The sequence below is a fragment of the Enhydra lutris genome, unplaced genomic scaffold, assembly GCF_002288905.1.
Source record: "Enhydra lutris kenyoni isolate GAN:26980312 unplaced genomic scaffold, ASM228890v2 scaffoldscaffold26, whole genome shotgun sequence".
Lineage (NCBI taxonomy): Eukaryota > Metazoa > Chordata > Mammalia > Carnivora > Mustelidae > Enhydra > Enhydra lutris.
In genome coordinates, this window is record NW_019154110.1 from 25,435,256 (window position 1) to 25,459,486 (window position 24,231).

Sequence of the window (24,231 nt, forward strand, 5' to 3'; positions counted from 1 at the left end):
GGGATGAGTTGAGGACAGACCAAGGACTAGGATTCAGCTTTGCAGGGTCTCCAGAGACCCCATCCTGCCCCACCTAGATCCTTCTGGTTATTTGCCAATGCCCCCAACAAAGGAGGGGAGCAGGCAGGAGAGGGAGTAGATTACCACAGGCTTCCAGTCAGAAGTGAACCCTCTTCCAAGTCCTGGGGGCAGGGGCCGTTGGCTGAACTTCAGGAGGAGAAAGTTCAGTGGAGAATTATGGTCCATCAGAATACAGTGTCTTGCCTCAGCCTCATCCCCAGGGGCGCTATGTTGCACACAGACTCTGCTGGGAGTGGCGCCCCCTGGAGTTGTTCAGGGCTCTGCCTACAGAACCAGATGTGGTGCTTCTGTCCCCCACCTTCTTTCTTCCAGTCAGCTTCAGATGCAGCTAGAAGGAGGTGTTCCAGGTGGGCTTGAATTCAACACGCCCTCCCCCACCCTGCCTCCTGCCACTAGGTGTCTCCTAGTCCTCTGTTGCCCGCCCCCTCCCCACCAAACCAGGGAGATGGGCCACTAACCGGGGTGCAGGAGCCCCTCCCCCTCTCTCCACTCAGTCTCTCTGTCTCTGGGGGGCTGATTTATCATGCCCCCCCTCCATCAGGCCTGCTGCAGTGTGTGAGAAATCAATAGCGCAAATGGATTGAGGTTGTTCAGCCTGTCGACTCCCCTTGCCCCCCCCATCAACTCCCCTGGGACTTGGAGAGTTACTCAGTCCCTTTCCAGCTCCGATCTCCGCACCTAGTGGTTGCGGCTGGAGCATGGAGCGCAGGAATGACCCTTTCTGTCCATCTCTGTCTCTGTCCCTCTCATTCTCTTTCTCTCCTAGACTGGGCTGGCCTTAGCATGACCAATAACTCTCGAACATTTATTTTCTAGCCTGGGTGGGGTGGGGGTGGAGGGGCTTAACAGGGAGTAGGCTGCCAGCCAGAGGTGGGGAGAAGCAGGTGGGTGAGGGAGGCTGTGCCCAGGGAGGACTAGCTGGGGAGGGATTGGGTGACAGCCCACCCCAGCAGCCTCTGGTAACCCAATCCCTGCACCCCACCCTCCTGAGTCCCCTCCTGTTCAACAGCTTCAGCAGCTGCTGGCAGAAGCAGGGCTGGCAGAAGTGTGTGTGAGTGCGTGTGTGTGTGTGTGTGCGCGCGCGCGCATATGTGCGTGTGTGTGTGCACGCGCGTGCGTGCACGCGCTAGGGATAGAGGGGGCTGTGGGGGTTGGTGGTGCTGCCAGGACATGTTAAAAGAGCCGCAGGGGCCTGGGTACAACTTGGGTGGCAGGAGGAGGTGGGGCTGGTGGGCGAGTGGGTGGTGAGTGACGGGCAGGGGGCAGGCCGCAGGGGGGCAGGGCAGCCCAGGGGTCTCACAAAACTTGTCTGCACTGGAACAGGGCCTGGTGAGCTGGGGGTGGGCGGTGATGGGGGGGCTGGGGGCGGGCACAGCCCCAGCTTGTCCTGGGATGCCTGTTCTTCACCAGGGGGCGCAAGTAGCCATGGAGGACACGGCCTGCCCCTGTCCGCCATCCCTGGGCTGTGCCTGCTGGGCATCACAGTCTTGGTGACTAAGTCACTTCTGTCCTGGGGCTGGCAAGGTGCCAGGCTCAGCTCTTCTCGGTAGGTGAGTCACTGCCCTGGCATCTCCCCCGGATGCGGCTGAGTCACCCGGCCGTGCCTGCTGGGCAGGTGGGCACCATGCTTGGGGTGGGGTTGGGGTTGGGGGGGCATGTGTGCAGCCCCCGGTGTCTCCTCTGATCTGTCTCTGGCATGTCCTGGCCCCACCCACAGCCCTGCATCTTGGTGCCAGGATGGTGTTTGTCCCATGTGCTCTCTGGAGAGGGTAAAGGACAGGGCAGGAGGCAGCAGGGAGCTGCGTGGAGATGTTGGATTTGGAGCAGAGCGGGGGTGGCCGAGGAGGGGACGGTGGGTCAGAATTTCAGCTCTGCTGCTGGCAAGCCGGATGACCTTGGGTGAGGCAGTTTCCTTTCCGCACCTCAGTCTCCTAATCTGCACAATGGCAACAGGATCCCTGCCCCCAGTGACCCTTCAGGATTGCAGGGCAGGAGCATGTTTGTGGAAGGAGCTCCCCTTGGGCTGAGGGGGTTGGAGGGCAGCCAGGGAGGGGATGAGAAGTCAGGCACTGGGCAGGTGCCAGCATATGTCTCCCACCCCGCCTGCACCCCTGGGGTCCTTGGAGGGCAGTGCTTCCCGTCCTCTCTTCAAGCTACCAGGGCTGCTGTTCTTTAAGAGTTCCCCAGAGGCTGTGAGAGGGAGGTCTTGTTTTGCTGGAGGTGTGGACCCTCCTGGGGGGTCGCAGGGCTATTTTGTATCTCCTTTGGCTCCTGTGTACTCCCTTGGGTTTCCTCTAGTTTGGAGAAGGATCCCTGTCTTGGGAAAACAGTGGCTCAGGCTCCTTCCCCAGCCCATTGCCTTCTGTGTGTGGGAGGGGAAAGGCAGGCCCCAAGAAAGTGTGTCTTTCCTAAAGAGGAGCCTGTGGGCCTGTGGCTTTTCTCGGTCTCCTGGCCTTCTGCTGCCTCCTGCACTTTTCTCCCCTTCTGCGTGAGGGTCTCTGCAGGTTGGGGGTGGGGACCCTGCTGTGGGTCCAGCACAGCTGGAGTTCAGCAGCTGCAGATTGGGGACTCCTGGCCTCCCACCTGGGAACCTCTCCTGTTTCCTGGAGTCAAGCCTGGGTAGGGCTAGACACTGGGTCCCCTGAGTAGGGGGTTGGTGCCACAAAGGCCGGTGGGCTGTGTGCTTATACCTGTGGGTGTCTGAGGGTCTGGCCCCCCATGGGGAATGGGTGTGTGGGGGCATGAATTTCTTCCTTCATCAGCACATGGCCCTACCGCTCTGTCTGTTCAGGAGTGTGCCCCACACTCTGCTCCGTGACCTTGTGTGTGCACAAATGCATCTTTTATGGGCTTGTTCGGTTCTACAAAAAAATGTGGATACACGTGTCCCCTGCGTGTGCACGTGGGAGTGTACACATGTGTGCTCTGAACATGCACATGGGTATGCATATATGGGTGTCTTGCGTGTGCATTTACACATCTGAATCTCGTGCACACGGGTGTATGTGACTCCTCTGCGCTGGTGGGTGTATGTGAGGGCTGCCCTTCGCGGGAGGCAGCCTACCTGTGTTTATGCATACTTGCATTTTTGTGTTCGTGGTCCTTTCCCTCTAACTTTAGCTGGAAGGGATACTGGTGTAATCTGGGGCAGGAAGAGCCAGTGCGGGCTAGGGGTGGCTGGTGCAGAGTCCCCTCCCAGGCTGGTTTCTCACCCGGGTGACGCCCCCTGCTGCTGGTTAGGCTCAGGCTGGAAGGCCTGGTTGGGGGGGTGGGGAGGAGCGCTGGGGGGGAAGGGGTTAAGCGTCGGCGTCCACATCTGGGAGCCATTGGCGCATTCCTGCCCGCTGAGCGCATGTTTGCGGATGGATCTGGACGGGACAGGACGGGAGGGGCTGGGCGGGCGGTTCGCACCGGTGGACAGAAATCCAGACGAGAGCGAGAGACAGCCGGGCCTGGAGGGCGGGAAGGGGCTTAGGGAAGCGCTGCCTGGGCACCCTTTCCCTGTGCCGGGCCTCAGAGCAGAGGGTCCCAACGACCCGGCTTGTCCTACCTACCAACGCGGGGAGGGGCTAAAGCAGGAGGGAGGCAGTCAGATACCCAACTTCTGCACCCAACTGTGCAGCCAGTGCGATGGCGGACGGAACCCCCGTGTCCGCTCCCGTCTTCCCACCTCCAGTTCCTAGTCTGTACAGCGGGGACCGTCAGGCCGGTGGCTTTGAGAGCTCTGCCAGCCGGATCAGGCTGAGAGTCTCCTCACTGGGGTGGAGGCCTAGGAGTGTGACACTTCCCCTTCCAATGGGAAGTCCTGTGGGGGGACTTGTGGTCACTTCTGGGGGTGGGGGTTGTTCCTTAGTTGATTCTGCTTTCATCCCCCAGGAGGCTGCTGGAGGTGGGGACATGATCCTTCCAAATGCAGTGGCAGGCTCGGAGGCGGCCTGTGGCTGTGTTGGGGACTGAGGTCTCTGCGGATGGAGAGTGATTCGGATCCTGGCCCCCTAGAACCAGAACGTGAGCTTTCCTGGCTACTCCAGCTGGGGCCAGGAGAGAGACGCTTGAGTCTGAGAGTCTTCTAGCACGGGAGGGGTGCTCCCGAGCGCCCCCTGCTAGCCTCTTGGAAGATCCGAGGGTCATTGCCCTTTTTGGGGAAGGGTACATGGCGCCGAGACGCTGGGGATTGATTGGGTTGGGCCCGAGTTCCTGGGACCCGCTTGAGCTGGAGAGGTGTTAGGGGGAAGAGGAGAGGAGTTATTACTCGAGGGAGGTCTACTTACTCTTGCACTTCCTTTTTTTGCAGATGAGAAAATTAAGATTCAGAGAAAGGAAGGGACTTAGACAAGGTCGCACAACTCTCAGTTCCAACTGATCCCTGGAGGATTATAACTATGGGAGTCAGGGGCTTGATAACCGGGGCCAGAGTCAATGTATTAACTTCCATATTATACCGCCTTCCCTGGCTTAAGCGTGGGGCGTGTGTGTGCTGTGTGTTGTGTGTGTGTGATCTGTGCCCCAGCTAGTGTGGGAGTGTGTGGTTGGGGGCAGGGGATTGCGACACCACACACTGCTGTCCTTTCTCTACAGAGCCCTCTTTCCATTCTTTCCGCAGAACTTCTCCTTGTACTGAATCTCTCCTTTTGGGGTAGAGGAAGGGAATTCTCCCAGATTCCCACGGTCCGGCCTTCTACCAGGCACGGCTCCTTTAAGACTCGCCCTTCCCCGGTTCTGTTAAGGGGGGGGCGTGATCCTGTGGGCCCGCCCCTAGCTGGTGATAGGTCAGTGGGCGGGCGGAGGCGGGCCTGGGGGGGAGAGGGCCTCCCCTCTTGCTCTGCACCCTCCGCGCCCCCCCCCCCCCAGTCTGGGGCTCCGGGTAAAGTTTCAGCCTCCGCACGTGACTCGCCATGGCCGCTGCCTTCGCCCCGCGCCCCTGAGCCTCGGCCCCCCAGACGGCTCCTCTCTCGGGACCCCGTACCCCTGACGCTTAGCAGCACTGAGGCGCAGGGTCAGGGCAGACGCCGAGCCCGCGGGCGCCCTGGACGGATTGCTTCCTCCGGCTGTGAGGTAACCTCTGCCCCGGGGATTTTGGAGAGCCCCGGCTCCCGCGGGCTTCGGGGCCCCGTGGCCTGCCCCAGATAGGAGCTGCGGGCGGGGACCCGGTGCCGGGCGGGTTCCGAGGGGAACCCGGGGTTTCCTGGGCTTCCTACTCCGCGGCGGCGGAGCCCAGGGTGGGGGAGCCCAGTCTGTGCGTATGTCTGCGCCGGAGTGTTCGCGCGCAGCCGTGGGGCATCTGGGGCCGTCTGCCGCGCGTGTCCCCGGCGCCCGAGCTGTGGCAAAATCGCCGCTGGGAACTCCTACTCCCTCTCTTTTTTCTCTTCAAAAACAAACAAAACAAAAAGACTTTCAAACCTGTTTGGGAGAGATCGGATGCCCAACGTACTAGCCCCCTCCTTTCCCTCCTGTTATCTGAGCTGCCCTGTGGTTTGGGGAGAATCAGCCCGGAGGCCCACCCCCACCGGAGCAGCCGGCTGGGGGGCGGGGCCCGCTCAGCTGGTGTCCCCCGTGGAGTGAGGGAGCCGACTGAATTGGGTGCGGGAGTCAATGCAGTCAGGCGAGGCAGGTCTCTGGGTCTGTTGCTACCGTGGGGTTGTGGAAGCTTTTTGTGGTGAGGGGAAGACGGAATGGACTGGTTGTCTTTGCTTTGCTGAGGGTGTATGGGACCTGGTGCCACCCACGAGGAGGGGAAGCTGCTAGCCAGATGTGTATGTGGAAGGGGGGGCGCTGGAGAAATCAGCTTGGCTGAGCCCTCCCTCTTCTCTGGGCACTGCCCTATTGTCAGGCTGCTCAGTGGGAAGGGGGCAGGCCACCAGTTGTGCTAGGCTGGGGATGAGGACCAACTCCTGGGAAAATCAGACAGAAAAAGCCCCGAAGCCTTGGGAGAAATTTTTCTGCCTCTGTCCATCCTCTCTTGGATAGGGTTCCCATGTGCTGGCATGGTGGGGTACCCTCCGCACTCACCTGGGGCCAGCTCCCTTCTCTTTTGCCACATTGCCTTCTGTCTTCGGGCTGTGTGCACATGTGTGTATGTATATGTTCTTAGAGGGACTTGTTCCTGACAACACTACCCCGCCCTGGAGCTTTGCTCCTGACCACCATCCCTCCTTCACTTCCCTGGGTGGGAGATTCATGGATGATTCCTGTCCCCTTCCCTGGCTGCAGTGGTCACAGGGCAGGGTCGTTCTAGGGAAGTAATTCAGTAAGGACGCCAGGTCTTGCTACAAAGTGGGCTTAAGCCCCAAACTCTCCTCCAGGGCCTTGTGCTTGATGGGGAGGCTGGGTCGGGGAAGCCCCAGATTGGAGTGGAGATGGCTTGGCACCTTGGGGCTTCCCCTGTGGGGGGTGGAGATGAGTCTGGGGGAAGAACAAGAGAAAGAGTATTTGGAGCTGGAGGAAGTTGGTTGGGGGGGGTCAGGGAGTTTGTGGCTATGAAAGATCTTAGTGCACTGGGAGGGGCGAGGACATCAGTTTGCTTGGGAGTCTGGGTCATGTTGGTCCTGAGATGGAGCAGTCGCTAGAGTCAGACTGCATTAGGCCCTTGGGAGCTGAGGATCTTAGCTTTGGAGCTTGAGGGTGTGAGTGAACGTGCATGAAATGGTCACGGCAGGAATTTCCCCACCAGACTGGTGAGGGCAGTGTGGATGAAGTAGCAGTTCTGAGAAGACCCTGGGCTTGGAATGGCTTATTCCTGGCCATCTCCTCCTATAACCCCTAAATTTCCATCCTTTGTTTGACCCTAAATGCCCCTGCTACCATTCTGGGACACTTTTCTGGTCCACCTCCTACTCCCAACCATGTGGCAGCCTGGCAGGAAGCTAGCTGTGGGCAGCCCCCTCCTGATCACCCCTGTGCCTCCCCCACTGGGCACAGTCACCCACATGTGCCATGACGTGGTTCCTGCTACCTCGTCTGGTGTGGGGGAGAGGACACAGTCTGAGTGGCCTTTCAAATCTGTTTTTGGGGCATTGACCCAGACCCTAGTTAATTAGCTCCCCTTCCCTAAATCCTTCCGTCTTAGAAGCTAGCTTTGCCCCCCCCCCACCAATCCCAAGGACCTTTCCCCCAACCCACTTCTAGCTCAGATTCGAAGTTCTTTAGTGGGGTAGTTCTCAGAGCTGTATGACATGAGGGTGGGATGTGCTCCAAGATACAAAAGCTCAGTGCCCAGTTCCCTGTCCTTTGGGTGGTATGGGCTGGGGCAAGGCAGGGCCGGACCTGGGCTGGGCTGAGGGGTGGCTGTGTTGGTCCTTTCTGGAGGTCTGTTTAGGAGCAGTGTCCCGGATCTAGGGTGGTAGGCATCTGGGGAAGGTAATCCTGTCCCTGTGAAGAATGAACGTGGTAATCTCCGCTTGCCCAGTGCCCCACGCCCCTTCCTGGTGGCAGTGGTTTGGGGGAGAGTGGGAAGCTGGCAGGGTCCCAGGTAAGACGGCCAGGGTAGTTTTGACTTACTGGGTTTTGGGAAAGGAGTGTGGCAACTGATACCCTAGCTCCCAGGGCTTTGGCTGCGCATCCCCTCTGATGCCTGCTGTCTTCCCTCCATTCCCCTCTCCACCCTCTGGCTGCTGTCTAGAGCCCACACGGTTTGTAGGGGGATGGAGGGTGGGGGCGAGGGCCTGGATCTCTGTGTGTGTCCAGGGAGTGTTCTGGGGATTGGCAGGATTGGCTCAGAGTGTCTGGGTGTCCCTACAGGGTGGGCGGCATGCGGGGACCAGGCCCAGAGTGTGAGAATGTGTCAGCAGCGGTGTGTCTGTCCCCCGTCTGGGTCTGGCTCGGGTGTGGGTGTCTCTTGCTCGTCTGGATCTTGCCTCCCGCTCCAGTCCCCGCCTACCCCCACCCCCCCCAGCTGGGACCGCCTGCTTGCTCTCCCTCTCTCTCCGCAACTGGAGCCTCCCTTGCCTGTTCCTGGAATTTGGAGAGGAGGAGGAGGAAGAGGCAGGCAGACAGACCTCCCACACTCTAGCCCGCCCGCCTGGCATCATGGGGAAATGAACTAGGTGCTAGAGAACTCAGGTTTCCCTGTCTTCTCCAGACCCACTGACAAACGTCACAGAGTCTAGGGAGCCGGGTCATACAGAAGGGCCTTGGGCTGCCGCCGCCTCCACCTGCCTGGCAGTGATGCCTCCTTCTCCCACCCAGCATCCTGCCTGCCCGGCCCCTGCTGGGACCTCCAGGCACCACTGTCAGCCCTGGGGAGCGGGTGGGGGATTAGACTGCTGCCAGGCTGGCCAGCACCTGTTGCCAACCCCCAGCCCCGTAACTCGAGCTGGCCATGGAGGGGGCTACAAATGACAGGTGGAATTTCTGCAACCAGGCACCCCCCCACCCCCCCACCTCCGCACTGGATATGCTTTTCCCTTCCGGCCCCGGAACAAGGAAAGCCTGCCCCCCCAAGTGTCAACCTGATCTCATGGATGATGTCCCAGTCCTGCCTGTGGGGGCAGGGCCCGAGAGGTGGGCAGAGGAATGAGTTTATTGCTGTTTGCCCAGCGACCCCCCCCCACCCCATTCTCTGGCTGCAGAGCTGGGCTGGCTTTGTTTAAGTTAACTGAGCTCTGCTGCTCTGGGAGGGCTGGGGGGCATGGGGGTTGTGGATGGGGGTGGTTCTCTGTTAATGTTTTAATTGCATAAAAACTGGGAGCTCAGCTCCCGACCAGTGGGGAGTCTGGGTCTGGCTAGCCGCCCAGTTTGGGCTAAATATAGTCTGGGACATCTGCAGAGAAGGGGAGGGGGGGGTGGAGGGAGGTTCCATTCCCCCCCACCTTCCGCCAAGGTGCCCTCGTCTGGGCGGGCACCTTGGAGCAGGGAGGGGGGATTCCTCAGCACAAAAGGCAGGGGAGAGGTGGCGGGGGCTGGGTACAGTTGGGATCTTGCCTGTCTGGCGGCCAGCAGCCGCCTGAGATGAACCCGGAGGCTCAGGACAGAGCTGGAGTGGGGCGCACAGGCTGGATCCAGTGGCTCTGCTCCCCTCCCCCCAGAGCTGCTTGAGGTCAGGCAGTCTCTGCGTGTCACCGTGCCCGGCCTGTGTGTCACTATGACCCACTCGCTGTGGGCCTCTGTGTACACACCTACCTAGGCGTGGCTCCCTCCTGGCCCCTCCCCCGGAGCCTCTGTCCCCCGGAGCCTCTGTCCCCTGGGTCCTACCGCAGATCCCCAGCCCTCCTTCCTTCTGTCCCTTGGCCCACAGTGAAACCTCCAGCCCAGGAATCGAGACTTGAGAAGGGGAAGCTGCGGTGGGGAGTTCTCTGATCTCTAGTCACGGCAGGAAGTGGAGGGGAGGAGGAGCCAGGGGGAGAACCGTGAGTGGCAGGCTGGGAGGGAGGGCATGTCAACCCTGCGGACCAACCTCACACACTGCGGTAGGGGGGTGGCCACCCTCCTGGCTGGCCCCCTTCCCTCCCGCTCTGAGTGGGGGAAGCTTAGGGGACAGCTGATTCTCCAGGGGCTGCTAACAATCATTATCTCCCCCCCACACTGAAAAAAATGTCTTCCTGTCACGTGCCTGTCACTTCCTGTCCCACTGTGGTTCCCGGGATGTTTGTTGTTGGTTACCATGGAGATGGCTGCCGTGGGCACTACCCTGGTTGTTGTGGGGAGGGAGCTGCCTCTCCCCCCAGACCCACAGTTGTCGGGGGGACTTGGGGGGGCCTGCCCTGGGGGCTGTTTCAGGCTGAGTGTGTGTGGTCTCTGATGCCCCAGATCCCCCAGGGCCCCCCAGACTTCTGTCTGTGGGAAGGAGTCACAGCCACCTACTTAGACCGAGTGTTGGGGAGAGTGTGACCGTGTCAGGCTGTGCTTAACTGTGACTGACTGTGAGTCTGACCCGTTGTGCAGACCCTGTCCCCTCCAGCCTGGGTCATGTTCCCTTAAAGATGTTTCACAGACGTTTGAGGAACCTCTGCTCCCTATCTCCTTTTACCCCTGGAACCTTCTCCCATCTTGTGTTCTCATGGAAACTGCCTTCCTCAGGGAGCTTCTGTGATTTCTTGGGGTTCAGGCTGGAGTGGGAGGAGGCTCTGAGCAGGTTGTGTGTGTGTTTTCAGTGGTGGGGAGGTGGGGGTGGTGGCCTAGGGACCATCTTCACCCCTGCACACAGCCTGTACCAGCTTCTGTCTGGGCATGCAGGGGCCCTGTGCCTTAAGGGGAAGGCCACGAGACTTTGTGACCCATTTTTCCCACCCCCTGTGGGCTTCCCTCTTAAGCCAGGGATGGAGAGGAGAAGAGATTCCCCCTAGTTCTAACCCCCAACTGGTAGGTGGGTGTAGAGGAGGAAGTTCCTGGGGGGTCGATGGATGGGGGGGTGTGGGGCGGGGTACAGTCTGACTCAGGCCTGGTCTGGGGTCAGAGCCAAAAGGATATCCTGAGGCAGGAGGGGGGGGCGTTTCCAGCTTCCCTGCAGTCTGGGTCCCCAGGGAGAGGTGCTGGGAGGGGACTGGTAGTGCGGTGTCCTGCTGACTGTCTGCCCTGGGATTCAGAATCTCGCAGTCTCAGCTTTAGGGCAGGCTGAGGGGATGAGCGTGGTGGGGGGTGGGGTTGCCGCACACACACACACGCACGCACACGCACACGCACACGCACATGCACACCCACTCTGTGGGAGCTCTGTGCTCCTGTTGTGAGAGAGCTGTGCTTCCTGCATGGCGGAGTGGGCAGACGAGTGGTGAGGGGGCAGTTGGCAAGGGGAGGGTGGGGAAAGCCCCATGCCAGCCTGGGTCTAGTAACGGTGGTTTCCAAGCTGGGGGGTCCCCTTTATCTGTGCCCCTTTGGTCCCCCACCCAGACAGAGGTGCCTTTGTTTGGTCCACAAACTCCTGTGGTCTGGCTGTGGCTTCAGCAGGCTCATCTCTTCCTCTTCCTGTTTTCTTCCTTCCCCGTAGGTTGCTCCCTCTCCCTGAGGCCTGGGCTGCCCCCTGCCCTTTCACCTACTCCCTGCTCCGAAAGAAGACCCAGTGGGTTCTGGGAGGCCCCTCAGCATCCTGATCTTCGGAGGTCCTGAGCACGTCTTTTGGGGGCTTTGGGGTGCATTCCCCGGGGAACACAGGCATTGGAGGCGCCATCGTGCCCTCTGAGACTAGCCTTTCCTTCTCCCAGAACCTGGTCCGTCCCGGGCTTGGGCTCTTCCATTCGCCCTTTCTGCTTCGTATTCAGTTGCTGCCAAGCCTGTGGGCATGTGCAGGTCTGGTGATCCTGGGTAGCCGGGGCAGAACCCGGGACCAGGCCCACTGAGGAGACATCAGATGCATTCTCCTGGGGCTGAGTGCTGCCTCTTGAGGCAAGTGGCCAGTGGCAGCCTCCAGAGGAAGATGCTAGACTTCAGCCTTCCCTGAACCCCCTCTGAGGATGGGCTCTGGGCCTGCACAGGTTTGGGGCAGGTTTTCAAACAAGTCCTAGCTCCAGTGAGGAAGGCCTGGGGTCCCACGGGTCTGGTAGGGAAGAGGTGCCCAGTACCTGTTCTAGCATCATCCAGGTGATCCTACTCAGGACCCCTTGGGATGCTGATCTCTTTCCGAGTGGGGCTGGCCTTGCTGGCTCTCTGCAGCTGGGACCCTGGTGAGCAAAAGGTAAACAGAGGACCAGAGTAGCCAGACTGTGTGTGGGCTTGTGGGGGAAGAGAGGGGTGAACGCCTCGGACAGAGGAACCTTTGGAAAAGGGAAAGAAGGAATAGGGGTCATCACTGCTCCCCAAACCTTGCTGAAGATCTGAAGAACTTGGAGGAGGGGAGAACTGTGGCTCTGTGTGTGTGTGTGTGTTTTCCTGGAAAGTTTATAAATAGTTCCAGCCCACTCTTCTGGTTTGAAATCTGCCCCCATCCTGCCCTGCCCTGCCAGCTCCTGGTAGGGTAGGGGGTCCAAAGGGGCAGGTCTTTGTTTTTACCAGGGCTCACGTTCTGTGTATCCCTTTGCCCCGCACCCAAGTTGAGCTGAACTTTGGGTGTCATTTGCCTATGATTCACTTACTGTCTAGAATGCTTAGGAAAGCCCCTGTCTCCCCTTCTTTTAAGTTCCCCAGTCTTGATCCCCTTCTGTCAGCCCCTCTGGGACTGCCTGCCTTCTGTTCCTTGGGAGCCAGTGTTGCAGGGGAGCCTGGGGAGTGGAGAGGAGGGAATAAATGAAGAAGGGAAGCTGGGCCAGTGGGACTTGGGGACCCCTGGCTCCTCTTCTCTGGGGATAGGAAAGGAAATAGTCTATTTCTCTTCCCCTCCTCTCCTCCCCAAATCCAAAGGTTTCCCTTTTTTGGTTTGTGAAATGAAAGAAGGGAATTTGGGAAAGTGTTGTGGTTGGGCCTCCACCCACATCCCTGTCCTCAGTCTGGGGGAAGCAGACCCTGCAAAATGGGTAACTCTCTGTCTGGGGCCTGTCCACAGACACCAGCCGTGGCTGGGGAGAGGGAAGGGAGAGCGGACACATGGTCCAGGGAAGCACCGGGGCTGGTGAAAGGTGTGGGGACAGGCTCGGTTCCCTAGCACCTCCTGTATGCCCAATGCTGTGCTATGTGCTTTTCAGACTTGTCTGTCTGAAATCACACCCCCAGTTGTTGAGGGCTACAGCTCACAAGCAAGTAAACAGATACTTCAAGAGGTTAAGTGACATGCCTACGGTCACCCAGAGTGGCAGAGCTGAGATTTGACCCTTCAGACCTCTTGTTCTACTATCTTCATGGCTCGGTCAGCTCTTGCCTTCTTTTCTGGGGATGTGAGTCTAGGGACATAAGGACTGGGCAGCTGGGGATGCCTGACAGTGGAGAAGGTATCCTGGCACCTTTTGGGAGTGAGGGAGGCTGCAGTGGGCTGGGTGCGTGGCTGGTGGTGGGCCCTCCAGCTCCTACCCTCTTCTGCTGTACCCAGGCGAGACTCAGCCTATTGGAGGTGTGGGCCTGTGGTTTTCTCTCCCTTGCAGGAGGGTACCCATGGGCCATGAAGCTGGCGGGTATAGGGTGGAGGTTGGATGTGGGTAGTTTGTTTTCCTTTTCTTTAGTGCTGGTTTTGATTCTCTGACGGTGTCTTCTCTCCCCCTGGGTGCAGGGGGCTAGGGCCCAGGTGCCTCCCCAAGGGTCATGGCTCCAGAGAGATGAATCAGGGCCTGTGCTCTTTGCCCCTGCCCCATCGTTCCTAACCTCGCCCATCCCTGTTCCCTGGCCAGCCTGGCTCTTGGCCCATTTCTCTGACCTTTACCTCCTCCCATGGCTCAAGGCCCTACCCCGGGAGCTGAGTTACTCTGTACCAGAGTTTGCAGGCTGAGCTGGATTAGGGATAGTGAGGCTCTGATGGGGTTGGGGAGGCATTTCAGTATCTCCCTGGGGTGTGGGTTTGGAGGCGGGGGGTTTGAGGCTTGGTTCAATGTCTGACTCCTCACGGGCAGAGTTGAGGCGTTAGTTCTCTCTCCTCTGGGGGTCAGGCTGGAATGCCAGGGGTCCAGACAGGACTGACAGAATCTACTGTTTGCCCCCAAAAGCTGGGTCAGGAGGCCTGGGGTCTGGAGTGAATGGCTTTCTGGGCGTCAGCCTCCTGGACCTTACCTCAGGGAGGCAGGCCCCTGTATGACGTGAACCCGCCCGAGTGTTTGTCAGGGGGTGCCCCTCAGTGTGTGTGTTTGGGGCTGGGCCCTCAGGGAGGCAGATGCAGAGGCCAGGCCTGGCTGTGGGAGGGCCAGGGAATGTGCAGCTTGGGAAGCTCTGGGGCTGTGGTCGTGTGTCTGTGGGGAGGTGTGTCCTGGGGCCGTGCACACAACCCCTGAACCATGTTCATTGTGTGCTAAAGCCAGGTGTAGAGAGATGGTATCTCCAGGTTCTCTCTCCTCGCGTGCGTGCCCGCACACACACAGGCTGGGGCACGCAAGCATGCTCTTGCCCACCCGGACACGTTTCCATAGACCTACGTGCGTGTGTCTCTGCAAGTGTGTGTGTGTGTGTGTGTGTGTGTGTGTGTGTGTGTCCGACTATCAACGCTGATGAGGCTCAGCCAACCCCTCCTTCCCTTCAGCCTGGCTCCCTCAGCTCGAGAGTTCCCGTTGTGTGGGGCCCCACCGGGGTGGGGGGGCCTGGGGTGGCAGCTGGCCCGATGGGTGGGGCCCCTGTTCCTCTGACGTCAGCCTTCTCAGCCTGGGAGGGAATCAGCAGGGGCCTGGGGAGGGAAAGGGGCACCTCCTTCAGGAGTAAGGAGAGAGGCATTATGGTTCACTTCTGGGGAAGCTGTCCCCTTCCCTAGCAAGTACCTGTCCCCACCTCCCCCTCCCTTAGCATGGCCCAGCTGGGCCCAGAAGTCCTGGCCTTGTCCACAGTGGCCTTGGCAGGAACTCCTCCATCCTAGGCATGGTGCTTGGCCAAACTCTGGCTGTGTGCTTGTCCCCTGGACTCCAGGTCGGAGCCCGAAGCCTGGGGCTTTGGACCTGGCGTGGCCTGAGCTTGGGCAGGGGGAGGGGAGGGGAGAGGGAGGAGGAAGGTTACGGGTTGGACACAGAGGCAGTCCTTAGTTTGGTTCTTTGGGACCCTGTTTTTCCTTTTTTCTCTTTCCTTTTCCCTTCCTTTCTTCTTTTTTTAATATTTATTTTTTATTTTTAAGTAAACTCTACTGCCAACACGGGGCTCAAACTCAAGACCCAGACATCAAGAGTTGGCATGCTCTGCTGACGGAGCCAGCCAGGCGTCCCTCCTTCCTTCTTTTTAAGAGCTTTATTGAAATGTAATTCACATACCATAAAATCCAGCCACTAAAGTGTACAATTCAGTGGTTTTTGTATATGCACCGCTTGTGCGACTGTCACCATAATCCATTTTAGAAAATTGTCAGCACTCCAAAAAGAGCCCCCCTACCTCTCAGCAGTCACCTCCCGTTTCCTGCAGACCCACCTCCTAGCCCCTGGTAACCGCAGTCTACTCTCTGTCTTTACAGATGTGCTTACCTTGGACATTTCATATAAATGGAATCATCAGAATGTGGCCCTCTAGAACTAGCGTAAGGTTTTTAAGGTGTACCCATGTTGTAGTAGTGTATCTCGGTACCACATTCCTTTCTGTGACAGAATAAGCTTCCATATGGCTGCACAACATTCCCTTTACCCATTAGTTGATAGATATTTGGGTTGGGTCTACTTGTTGGCCATTTTATGAGTAATACTGGTATGAACGTCCATGTACAAGTTTCTGTGTGAACTTGTTTTTGTATCTCTTCTTGGGTAGATACCTGGGAAGGGAACAGGCTGGATCCTAGGGTAACTGTTTAACTGCCACACTGTTGCCCAAAGCAGTTGTCCTATTTCATATTCCCTCCAGCCTTGGAGAAGGGTTCCAATTCCTCCCTCGTTTTTAGTCTTTTTGATTATAGCCACCTTAGTGGATATGAAGTGGTATCTCACTGTGGTTTTATTTATTTTTTTTTTAAAACGATTTTATTTATTAATTTGACAGAGATCACAAGTAGGCAGAGCAGCAGGCAGAGAGAGAGGGGGAAGCAGGCTCCTGGCTGAGCAGAGAGCCTGATGCAGGGCTCGATCCCAGGACCCTGAGACCATGACCTGAGCCAAAGGCAGAGGCTTAACCCACTGAGCCACCCAGACGCCCCTCACTGTGGTTTTAAATGGCTATGTTTCTTTCTGTCTGTCTCTTTGCTTTGGTCTTTCATCTAGGGTTTTCACATATATATAATGCCATGTATATGCCATATGTGTATGTGCCTACATTCATATAGAAATACATTCGTGCATAGGTATTTGTGTATGGATATCCTGTGCCCCAAGTGGGTTTGATTTGAAGCACCTTCTTGTGGATGCTTCTCTTTTCCCCTTTCTCTCTGCTCTTGCTGCTGCCTCCCTGTCTCACTGGGTCCTGGGATCTCCCGGTTCATCTCTGTCTCTGCCCCACGGTGTTATCAGTGCGTGTCCTCTGGTCCCCGCTGTTCAGACAGGTATGGATCTGTGTCCACACTGTTGGGGGGCCATCTGGTCCTTCATCTTGTACCCACTTCCCACCCCATCCAGGAATGTGGTTTCTGCAGACAGTGTGTGGGTGAACTGTTTTTTTAAACTTTTTTAAAAAAGATATTTATTCATTTATTTATTTGAGAGAGAGAGAGCGCACAAGCTGGGGGGAGGGTGGTGCAGAGGAAGAAGCAGTCTCTCTGATGATCAGAGAGTCTGATGTGGGGCTCATCCCAGGAGCCTGAGATCATGACCTGAGCCCAAGGTAGAGGCTTAACCAACTGAGCCCTCCCAGGTCCCCTTGTGTGGGTGAGCTTTGAGTTCATCAGTCCCCCCTACCCCTTCATTTGCTAGGGGTAGGGGGCATCCACTCTGGGCAGTCACCGCACTCCTGATGGCCTGCCCACGGGTGGCCCATCATGCTGGTAAGCATCAGAGGTGACACCCAAGAGTCCTGGGTTCCCATTTCCCTATTTGTGTGTATTGCAAGGGGCCTCCTCCCTGGGCCTGTGGGACAAACCCATCTGGGGTGCTAGGGCTTGGATTTTGGGGGGAAGTGGTGTAACAGGGGCCCCCTGGCCTAGGAGTCATTTTTCTGAGAAGTGCCAATGCTTTAGGGAAGCGGCTTTTCCTCCCGCCCCCCCACCCCCACCCCAAGCACACGGTTCTTTGCATCTTGACCTCAGGTAACCCACGGTGGGGGGAGGTGGGCCAGCTGCCCGCCTCTGCTACAAGGATCCTCTGGGGTGGCAGACCCTGACCTTTCCCCTCAGGACTGTGGGTGAGAGGCCCTTTGTGGCTCTGGGCCCTATCCTCGTCTCCCCAGCCTGGCTGTGCTATCCTACCACCCCCAGCAGTGTCTGGGCCCTACTCCCAGGCTGTCTCTGCCAGCCAGGCATAGTGCCAGCTGTCTGCTCAGCCGGGTGCCACGGGAAAATCTCCGGCCGCCCAGGTTGGGGAGCTCCACGGGGAATGCCCAAGTACCCACTCCTCGGTGCCCACTCACCTGTCTTTTCTTTTTCTGCAGTGCCACAGGACATGGCCCCCCCCGCCGCCTAGCCAGGGCCCATCCAGGAGAGGCATCCTCTTCGGTGTCCTGAAGGCCAGCTCTGGACCTTCCCAGAAAAGTGCCAGCTCACAGAACTGCTTGACCAAAGGACCAGCTCTTGGGACATCCCCCAACCCACCCGGCCCCCAGCTAGAGTGGGGGATCCAGGAGGCTGAGATTAGCCTGCTGGCCTTGGACAGCAGCTCCAGGACAGAAGGGGGGGGTGGGCCAACCACCCAAACCCCTCTGGGCCCAGGCCCCATGCCCCGAGGAGGTGCAGCCTGAAGCCCGCCAGAGCCTCCTGCCAGACTGTCTGCCTGCCCTTCTGACTGTGGCTGCTTGGCATGGCCAGCAACAGCAGTTCCTGCCCAACACCTGGGGGAGGGCACCTCAATGGCTACCCGGTGCCCCCCTACGCCTTCTTCTTCCCGCCTATGCTGGGCGGCCTCTCCCCGCCAGGCGCTCTGACCACTCTCCAGCACCAGCTCCCAGTTAGCGGCTATAGCACACCGTCCCCAGCCAGTAAGTGGGGTGGCGGGAGGCTCGGTGGTGGGGGGGGGCATTGTGGAGGGCAGCAGGTTGTGGGGCTGGGCCTCTGCCAGTGACACCTTCTCCGGATGAGGAGGACCATCATTAGTGTGTGTTGGGGGGTGGAGGATGGGGGTCTCAAGGATGAAAGGCTTGTAGGCCGATCACAGTGGTCCTGTCTGGTGTTGGGGGCGGTAGAGGGAGGGCAGCAATAATGCTGTTGCTCGGGGCTCCTGGCGCCCTCTCCTGAGCCGTGCTGTTGAGGGCCTTATAAATAGCTCCAAGGACTGGACACAGAGGCCGGAGGTGGGTAAACAAACCTCTCGACATTTGGTGGAAATGGCAACTCTAGTGAGAGTGGCACCCCACCTCCACCCCACCCCAGCCAGTGCCTCTGAGGGAAAGGGCTTGAAGGAGTAGCAGGCCAGGGCGGCCGGACCCCCCTACTCCCTCCCCCTGCCAGCTCCGTCCACAGCTGCCTGGCGACCTCACTGTGTCCCAGGAGGGGGCGCTGGGCCTGGACTCTGGCGGCGCTGGCCTGCAGGCTCTTGGCAGGGCCTGTGTTTCCTCTGTGACTCCACCCTCTGCCATGGAGGTCGCCTGCTGGCAGGACGGGGGTCTCAGTACCCTTCCCAGGCTGGCCGAGCCAGGTAGTGGGAGGCGGCAGCAGCCCTGGCCAGCTGGCAGAGTCCAGGCCTCGGGCCTGCCAGGCCGCTTACAGTAACTCTGGCCCCCAGGGCCCGGCTGGGCACTAGGCCAGGGCTGGGGGTGTGGGGGAGGGAGCCCGGGCCTGGCCTGGGGCGGGAGGGGTTGGAAGCTGCAGAATGGGCCAGGGACAGCCACTGGCCAGTCAGCTGCAGACCTGGGAAACGTGTCCCACCTCTCCTGGCGGGCAGGGACTGAACACCCTGCCCCGGGCACCCACTGCCCCTCCCACAGCCGCTGGCAGGCTGCCTGGCACCACTGCCCTGGGCGCCCGGCTGGGCTGGGTCAGTGTCCCCTTCTCAGTGTGGGGGCAGCACTCTCTCCCCGGAGCCAGGGAGTCTCTCTGTCCCTGGGGCAGGCCCTGGCCGGGCGCCTCGCTGCCCGCACTGGCTGTCTGCCCACTGCCACCACCGCTTCCTGGACCTCCTCCTTTGGCTATGCCACAGCCCCTCCCTCCCAGGCCCCACCGGCTGCCGGAACAGGGGCTCCGTGTCTGTGCCTTCCCCTTTATGACCTGGGACCAGGGGCAGGCAGGTGCCGCCTGTTTCCACTGTCATGCCATTCACGCACCATCTTCTGTTTCCTCCCTCTCTTCCACCCTCACACAGCAGTGGCAGATGGCACAGTGACCTGGGAGTCGGGACCTCTGATTCTGGTCTGGTCTTCCAGTCTGTGCTAGGAGACAGGGAAGGCCAGTCTCTGGGTTCAGAGTTGCTGGGGAATGGGTGGGCATGTCTGTGGGTCCATGTGTCTACAGGGACTGGAATTTATATTCTTGGCGGGGGTAACTGAAATGTCTGCTTCCTGCCAGGGTGGGAGAAGTCGGGGCCTTATAACCTGGTACCTGTGGATAAGTTGTCCTTCCCCAGGTGATGGGAACAGAGCCCCGGGCACTGCTCAGAGTTGGAGGGACGCAGGGCGTGGCCTGGGCTCTTGCCCACCCTGTGTCAGATGAGCAGATGCCATGCCCTCCTCTAAATGTTGCAAGCTTCTTCCTCTTTCTTAGAGGTGGGGAGGGTTTCCGGATCCCCCACTTCCCACCCTGGTAACCTTTTCTCCCTAGGGTGGGGTGCTCACATTTCGGGCAAGCGGAGCCTTCTCTGGCTTTCCCCACCCAGGTTAGGCAATGCCCCTTTCCTGCCCCCTCCCTCTGTGAGTGTGTGGGTTTCCTTACCCCTCCCCTCTTCCTAGTAAACAACTTCTCTTCCTATCCAGAACCCCAGCTTCTGAGCTTCTCCCTAAGCTGTTCCTTCTCCGTGACCAGAGGAGGCCATGGGCCTCAGGGAGCCAGGCATCTCCTCCTTTTTGTGCAGGACTGGGTGGCCTGGTGACCCAAGCTCCTCAGTCCTGGGCAGCGAAGCACGACAGATCAAAATTCATGTGTTGGAGATGGAGGCAGCCTCATTACCCTGCTCTCCCTGCCTAGGGGCTGGTGCCAGGGTTCAGGCAGTTCCTAGGAGGCCTAGGTGGCCCCCATACATGCATGGAGCAATGGTCACCCTTTTTGTAGGAAACCTTCCAGATGAGGCCCTTTCCTCCCACTTTCCACCAACAGAGGTGTTTGGATAATCGCCCCTCCCTTTCCCATCCCTCTTCCCATGTGTGGAGGAGGCTGGACCTTGGGTGTCCTGGGTGTCCCTTTCAGAGATGTGGTGGTCTGTGGAATGACAGGTCCAGGTCACTGTGGGGAGGGGTGGGTATTTGTCCTTCTCCAGTCAGGGAGCCAGAGTGGGAGGCCTGAGAGATAGTATAGGATTCCCTCCCCACCTCCCCAAAGCCCCTGGGGCTTGATCTCTGAGGACTGGTATTTACTGTGGAGGGTTGGGATTCTGTGTGCATTGTGGGGAGGGTCAGGGTTGTGTGTGTTTTAGGGGTATGTGGGGGGGTCAAGGGGGTCAAGGCTGAGTGTGTGTTGGGAAAGGGGGTTAATGGTTTGTATGTATGGGGTGAGAAGGTCAAAGGGTTGAGTGTGTTTTGGGAGAATCAAATCCAGAGCTGGAGAGGGGTATCTGTTTGTCTGTGTGCTGGAGGGGGTGCTGACTTAGGGTGTAGAGTCTCTAAAGCAGGAGGTCTGTGGATTGTGTTGTGTGTTTGGGGAGGTGAGGGTCTCTCTTATCACCAGTCTAGGCTGGAGGGGAAACCGACCTGCGTTTTTGGTTGCTTACTCCCGGACTTGCACGTGGGCTGGGGAGTAGGCAGGGTAGCTGGAGTTCGGGCTTTGCCACTTCCTACATAGGATAACCTCTCTGAGCGTGATTCCTGGTCTGTACGACAGGGACATTACCAGAACCTCCCTCAAAGGCCAAGATTGGCAAGATCACTGATGTCAGGCCCTCCGCTCTGCCCCTTGCTTGCTGAATCCTTCCCGTGTCATTGTGTGTACCCCTTCCCACAGTGAAAAGGGACTCGGGCCCCTTCTAGGTAGGAGTGGGGGAGAATGGGATGCTAACATTGTGCAGCACCTACTGTGTGCCCCAGCTTTATCTCAGTTTCACAAGCCTTAATCCCTGTGATGCAGGGAGAGGGTCCTTATTCCCATTCGCACATGAGGAAACAGCGTGGCTGGAGGTGAAGAGACTGGGTTAAGTGAGCGGTAAAGCCGAACCTGTTTTCCATCATCCAGATAGGCAGCTGCAGGAGGGTATTGTGGGGGCCACTCCTTGGTGGGGGGTTGGTGGCCAGTGCCAGTGTTGAAGCCCCCTCCCCCATGGCTGAGATCCACTCCTGCCCAAGGACCTCCTGCCTTCCCCCAGTAGGGGGCGCGGGTAAGGCCGCCAAGCCACGCCCCCTCCTCTGTGTTTTGGATCCTGAAGGCTGGAGGGAAAGAGCGCTAAAAGGCCTGGGCCAGATCTCCATCCTGTCCTGGAAATTGCGGATGCAATCTGTTCACACCCATCCCCACCCCCAAATCGGCCTCTGCAGCCTACAGGAGTTTGTAGAGCTCAGGAGGCACCCCCCCACACACACTCACACACTGTAGGAACAGAATGTAAAAGCCACAGTTATTATTTTGTTTCGATTTGTGGGGTGGGGCAGGGAAGTTGGAAGCAATCAGTAGAGGAGACAGAGATGGGAGCCCCTTTCTGTCCACATATTGGTAGTGTGTGTGCCTGGAGACTGGGGAGACAGGGAGGTGTGCCCCTCCCTTCCGCTCCTCTTCCACTCCCTTCCCTTAGTCTCTGCCCTCCATCCCTCTCTCCTCTTCACTGTTCCCTGGATGATAAGAGGGGCAGCTCAGGGAGACAGGGTATTGCCAGTGACGACTTTCCTGGGGTCTAAGATGCAGAGTCAGCCAAATGACTGGTGGATGGGATTTTGAGTGAAAATGGGGCCTTCCCCTTTTATCTGGTAGCACTCATGATGCATGGACTCCCTCTGGAAGGACTCAGGGAAGGAAGCCTGTCCTCTTGGACTGGCCAGGACGTGAGACATTGGGTCCACCTCACGCCATGGCCTGTGTGCCCATGGAGATGTGCGAGTGCAGGCCAGGACTACCCTTTAGAGGGGTAGCATCTGTGGAAAGAGGAAGCGTTTCCCTTCTCCAAATCACTCGGGGGCGGTGCCCACACTACCTCCTTCCTCCTCCTCTTCCCTGGAGTCAGGCACAGCCAGTGGAGCTGGGTCTCCCCGGAGTAGGTCGACTAGATCAGCCTCGGCTAGGTCAGCAGTAGAGGCCCTCCCCTCCCCGTTTTGATTTCTGGGTTGCCGGGAACCTCACCTAGCCCACAGACCAAGGCACCATGGGCAGAAGTCTTAAAAAAGGATAGCTGTTCCTGTGCGGCCTTGGGCAGATCACCCATCCTCTCTCTGAGTCTGTAGCCTCCCCTTTAAAGCAAGACTCTGAATGCGTTCCTGGCTGAGTTGCTCTGAGGCCATGTTGACCTGCTGGCTGATGAGAACCCCAGTGAGCTTCAGCTATCCTGCAAGAGCCTCGATGCCCAGGGGGGTGGAGCCAGGCACTGTCCTGGGGGATGGCCACCCTGTACTGGGACCCAGTGTCTGGCTGGCTCCTGGTGTCCTGATTTCCTGTTTGTCATGCCCTCCAGTTAGGGCTGGGGACAGGAGGGGGCCTGGCACAAGTGGGGGCCAGTTCAGCCCACACCTGCTAAGGGCCTGCTAAACACACAGCCCTGGGGGAGTGGTGGGGAATGTGACAAAGGAGCAGCAGAGGAGGACAGGGCCTCAGGCCTGCAGCCAGCTGATGGCATTCTTCCTCAGCCAACAGAGCCTTCATCCCCCCTCTCTTCTCTCACTGCCCAGAACAGGTATCTCCCCCTTCTCCAGCTCCAGAAATCCTATCCACCCTTTAAGGAACATCCTGTATGCTGCCTCTTCCCGGAAACCTTCACAGCCATTCCCCCTTCCTCACGACACACTTGCACCTTTGAATGCCTGTGGATCCTTATTTCTTTTTTTCTCCCAACACTCATCTCTCTACCACGGAATGACTTCTTCCCACCTAGCTCCTGCTGTGAGCTGTAATCATTTGGGAGATCTTTTCCCCAGTTATCTGGTTTTTGATGGTAGGGACAGTCTCAGATCCCTTAGTACCTCGCAGCAGGGAACACAGAGCCTCACACATACCTGGTGCCCGGGTGCTAGGTCATTTGGGGGGAGAGATACCAAGGGCCGTAGCAGCAGTCTGCCCTGTTCCCTGGCACTCATCCACTGCCAAGTCTTGCACATGTGTCCCAGACCCCAGGGTTCCGTCTGCAGCCCAGACTACACTTAGGTGAGACCTCACTTGGGACTCCTACAGCCCCCCTGTCCACCAGGCCAGTAGACATCTCTACTTTGCAGTCTTGGGAACTTTGCTGTGGCATAAGCCAAACACCAGTCATCTTTGCTGCCTCCCCCTGCCCTTTTGTGCTGCCTGGACCATTGTAGCAGCTACTAACTGGTCTCTCTTGCCCTTCTACAAGTCGTTCTTCACACAGCTGCTCGAAAGATCCTATACCACTGTAAATCAGATCTTGCTTCTCCCGTGCCTGGAAGCTTTCTGTGGTTTCTCCTTGCATTTAGGATAAAATCCCAAAGTCATATTAAGGCCAGCAAGGCCACCTGGTCTGGCCTCAGCCCACCTCTCCAGCCTGGTCTTGCATATGTTTTCCTCTTGAATTTTAAGTTCCCACTACCTTAGTCTTATGTCAATACCTTGAACGACTGCCCCCCCCTGCCCAATCTCTAACCCCAGGGCCCTTGCACAGGCTCTCTCCTTTACTGGGACCACATTCCTTCTTACATTTTGCCTAACTTCTAAGCTTCTACTCTTTTTTCAGGTCTCTGCCTTGAGGTCCTCCCTGAGTCTTCAACCTAAATTAGGTACCTACATTAATTCTTCTTCAAAGCATATTATAGTTGTTTCATAATACCAATTACCTCAGTTTGCAATTATATTTACATATATATTTACGATTATATGTTTAATGGCTGTTGCTCCATAAGGTCTGCAAGAACAGGCTTACCAGGGTATCTACATAGGAGAGGCTCAGAAAATACTTTTTCTGAATCAGGCTGGCATGGTGGGAATATGGGCTTTGGCAGCAGAAAGTTCAAATACTCAGGTTACCCTTTATTAGCAGTGTGAACTTGGGACAACCCACCTAGCTTTGCTGAGACCTTAGTTTATGTGTAAATAGGAATAACGCCCATTTACCTCTTGGGAGTTGCTCAAGGATTAAATGACAAAAGGGGTTAAGAACCTGGCTTCTAGAGGAATATCCTTGGGAAGCCTGTCAATTCCTATCCCCTTTTAGAGAGAGGGAGCTCTGCTGCAGGGTCAGTGAGAGTGACAGGATACCCTCTCCTCTAAGGATATCCCCCTCCTTCTTGGTCCTGCCAACCTAGGCCTTTCTTCTACTGAAACAGGCATCCCGAGGGCTTCCGGGAGGAAGTGGTCAGCTGGAAGGCGCC

The 24,231-nt window shown here is 58.0% G+C and overlaps 1 protein-coding gene across 1 annotated transcript in view; it reads left to right on the plus strand.

The window, feature by feature from the left end:
- The first annotated feature begins 4,951 nt into the window (after window positions 1-4,951).
- LOC111151320 (retinoic acid receptor alpha) overlaps window positions 4,952-24,231 on the plus strand; it is a 35,172-nt gene continuing 15,892 nt past the window's right edge. The window contains exons 1-2 of the mRNA XM_022509230.1: window positions 4,952-5,136; window positions 17,065-17,607. Of these exons, the coding sequence (XP_022364938.1) occupies window positions 17,430-17,607 (178 nt within the window). The 5' untranslated portion in view covers window positions 4,952-5,136; window positions 17,065-17,429. The remainder of the gene's footprint in view (window positions 5,137-17,064; window positions 17,608-24,231) is intronic.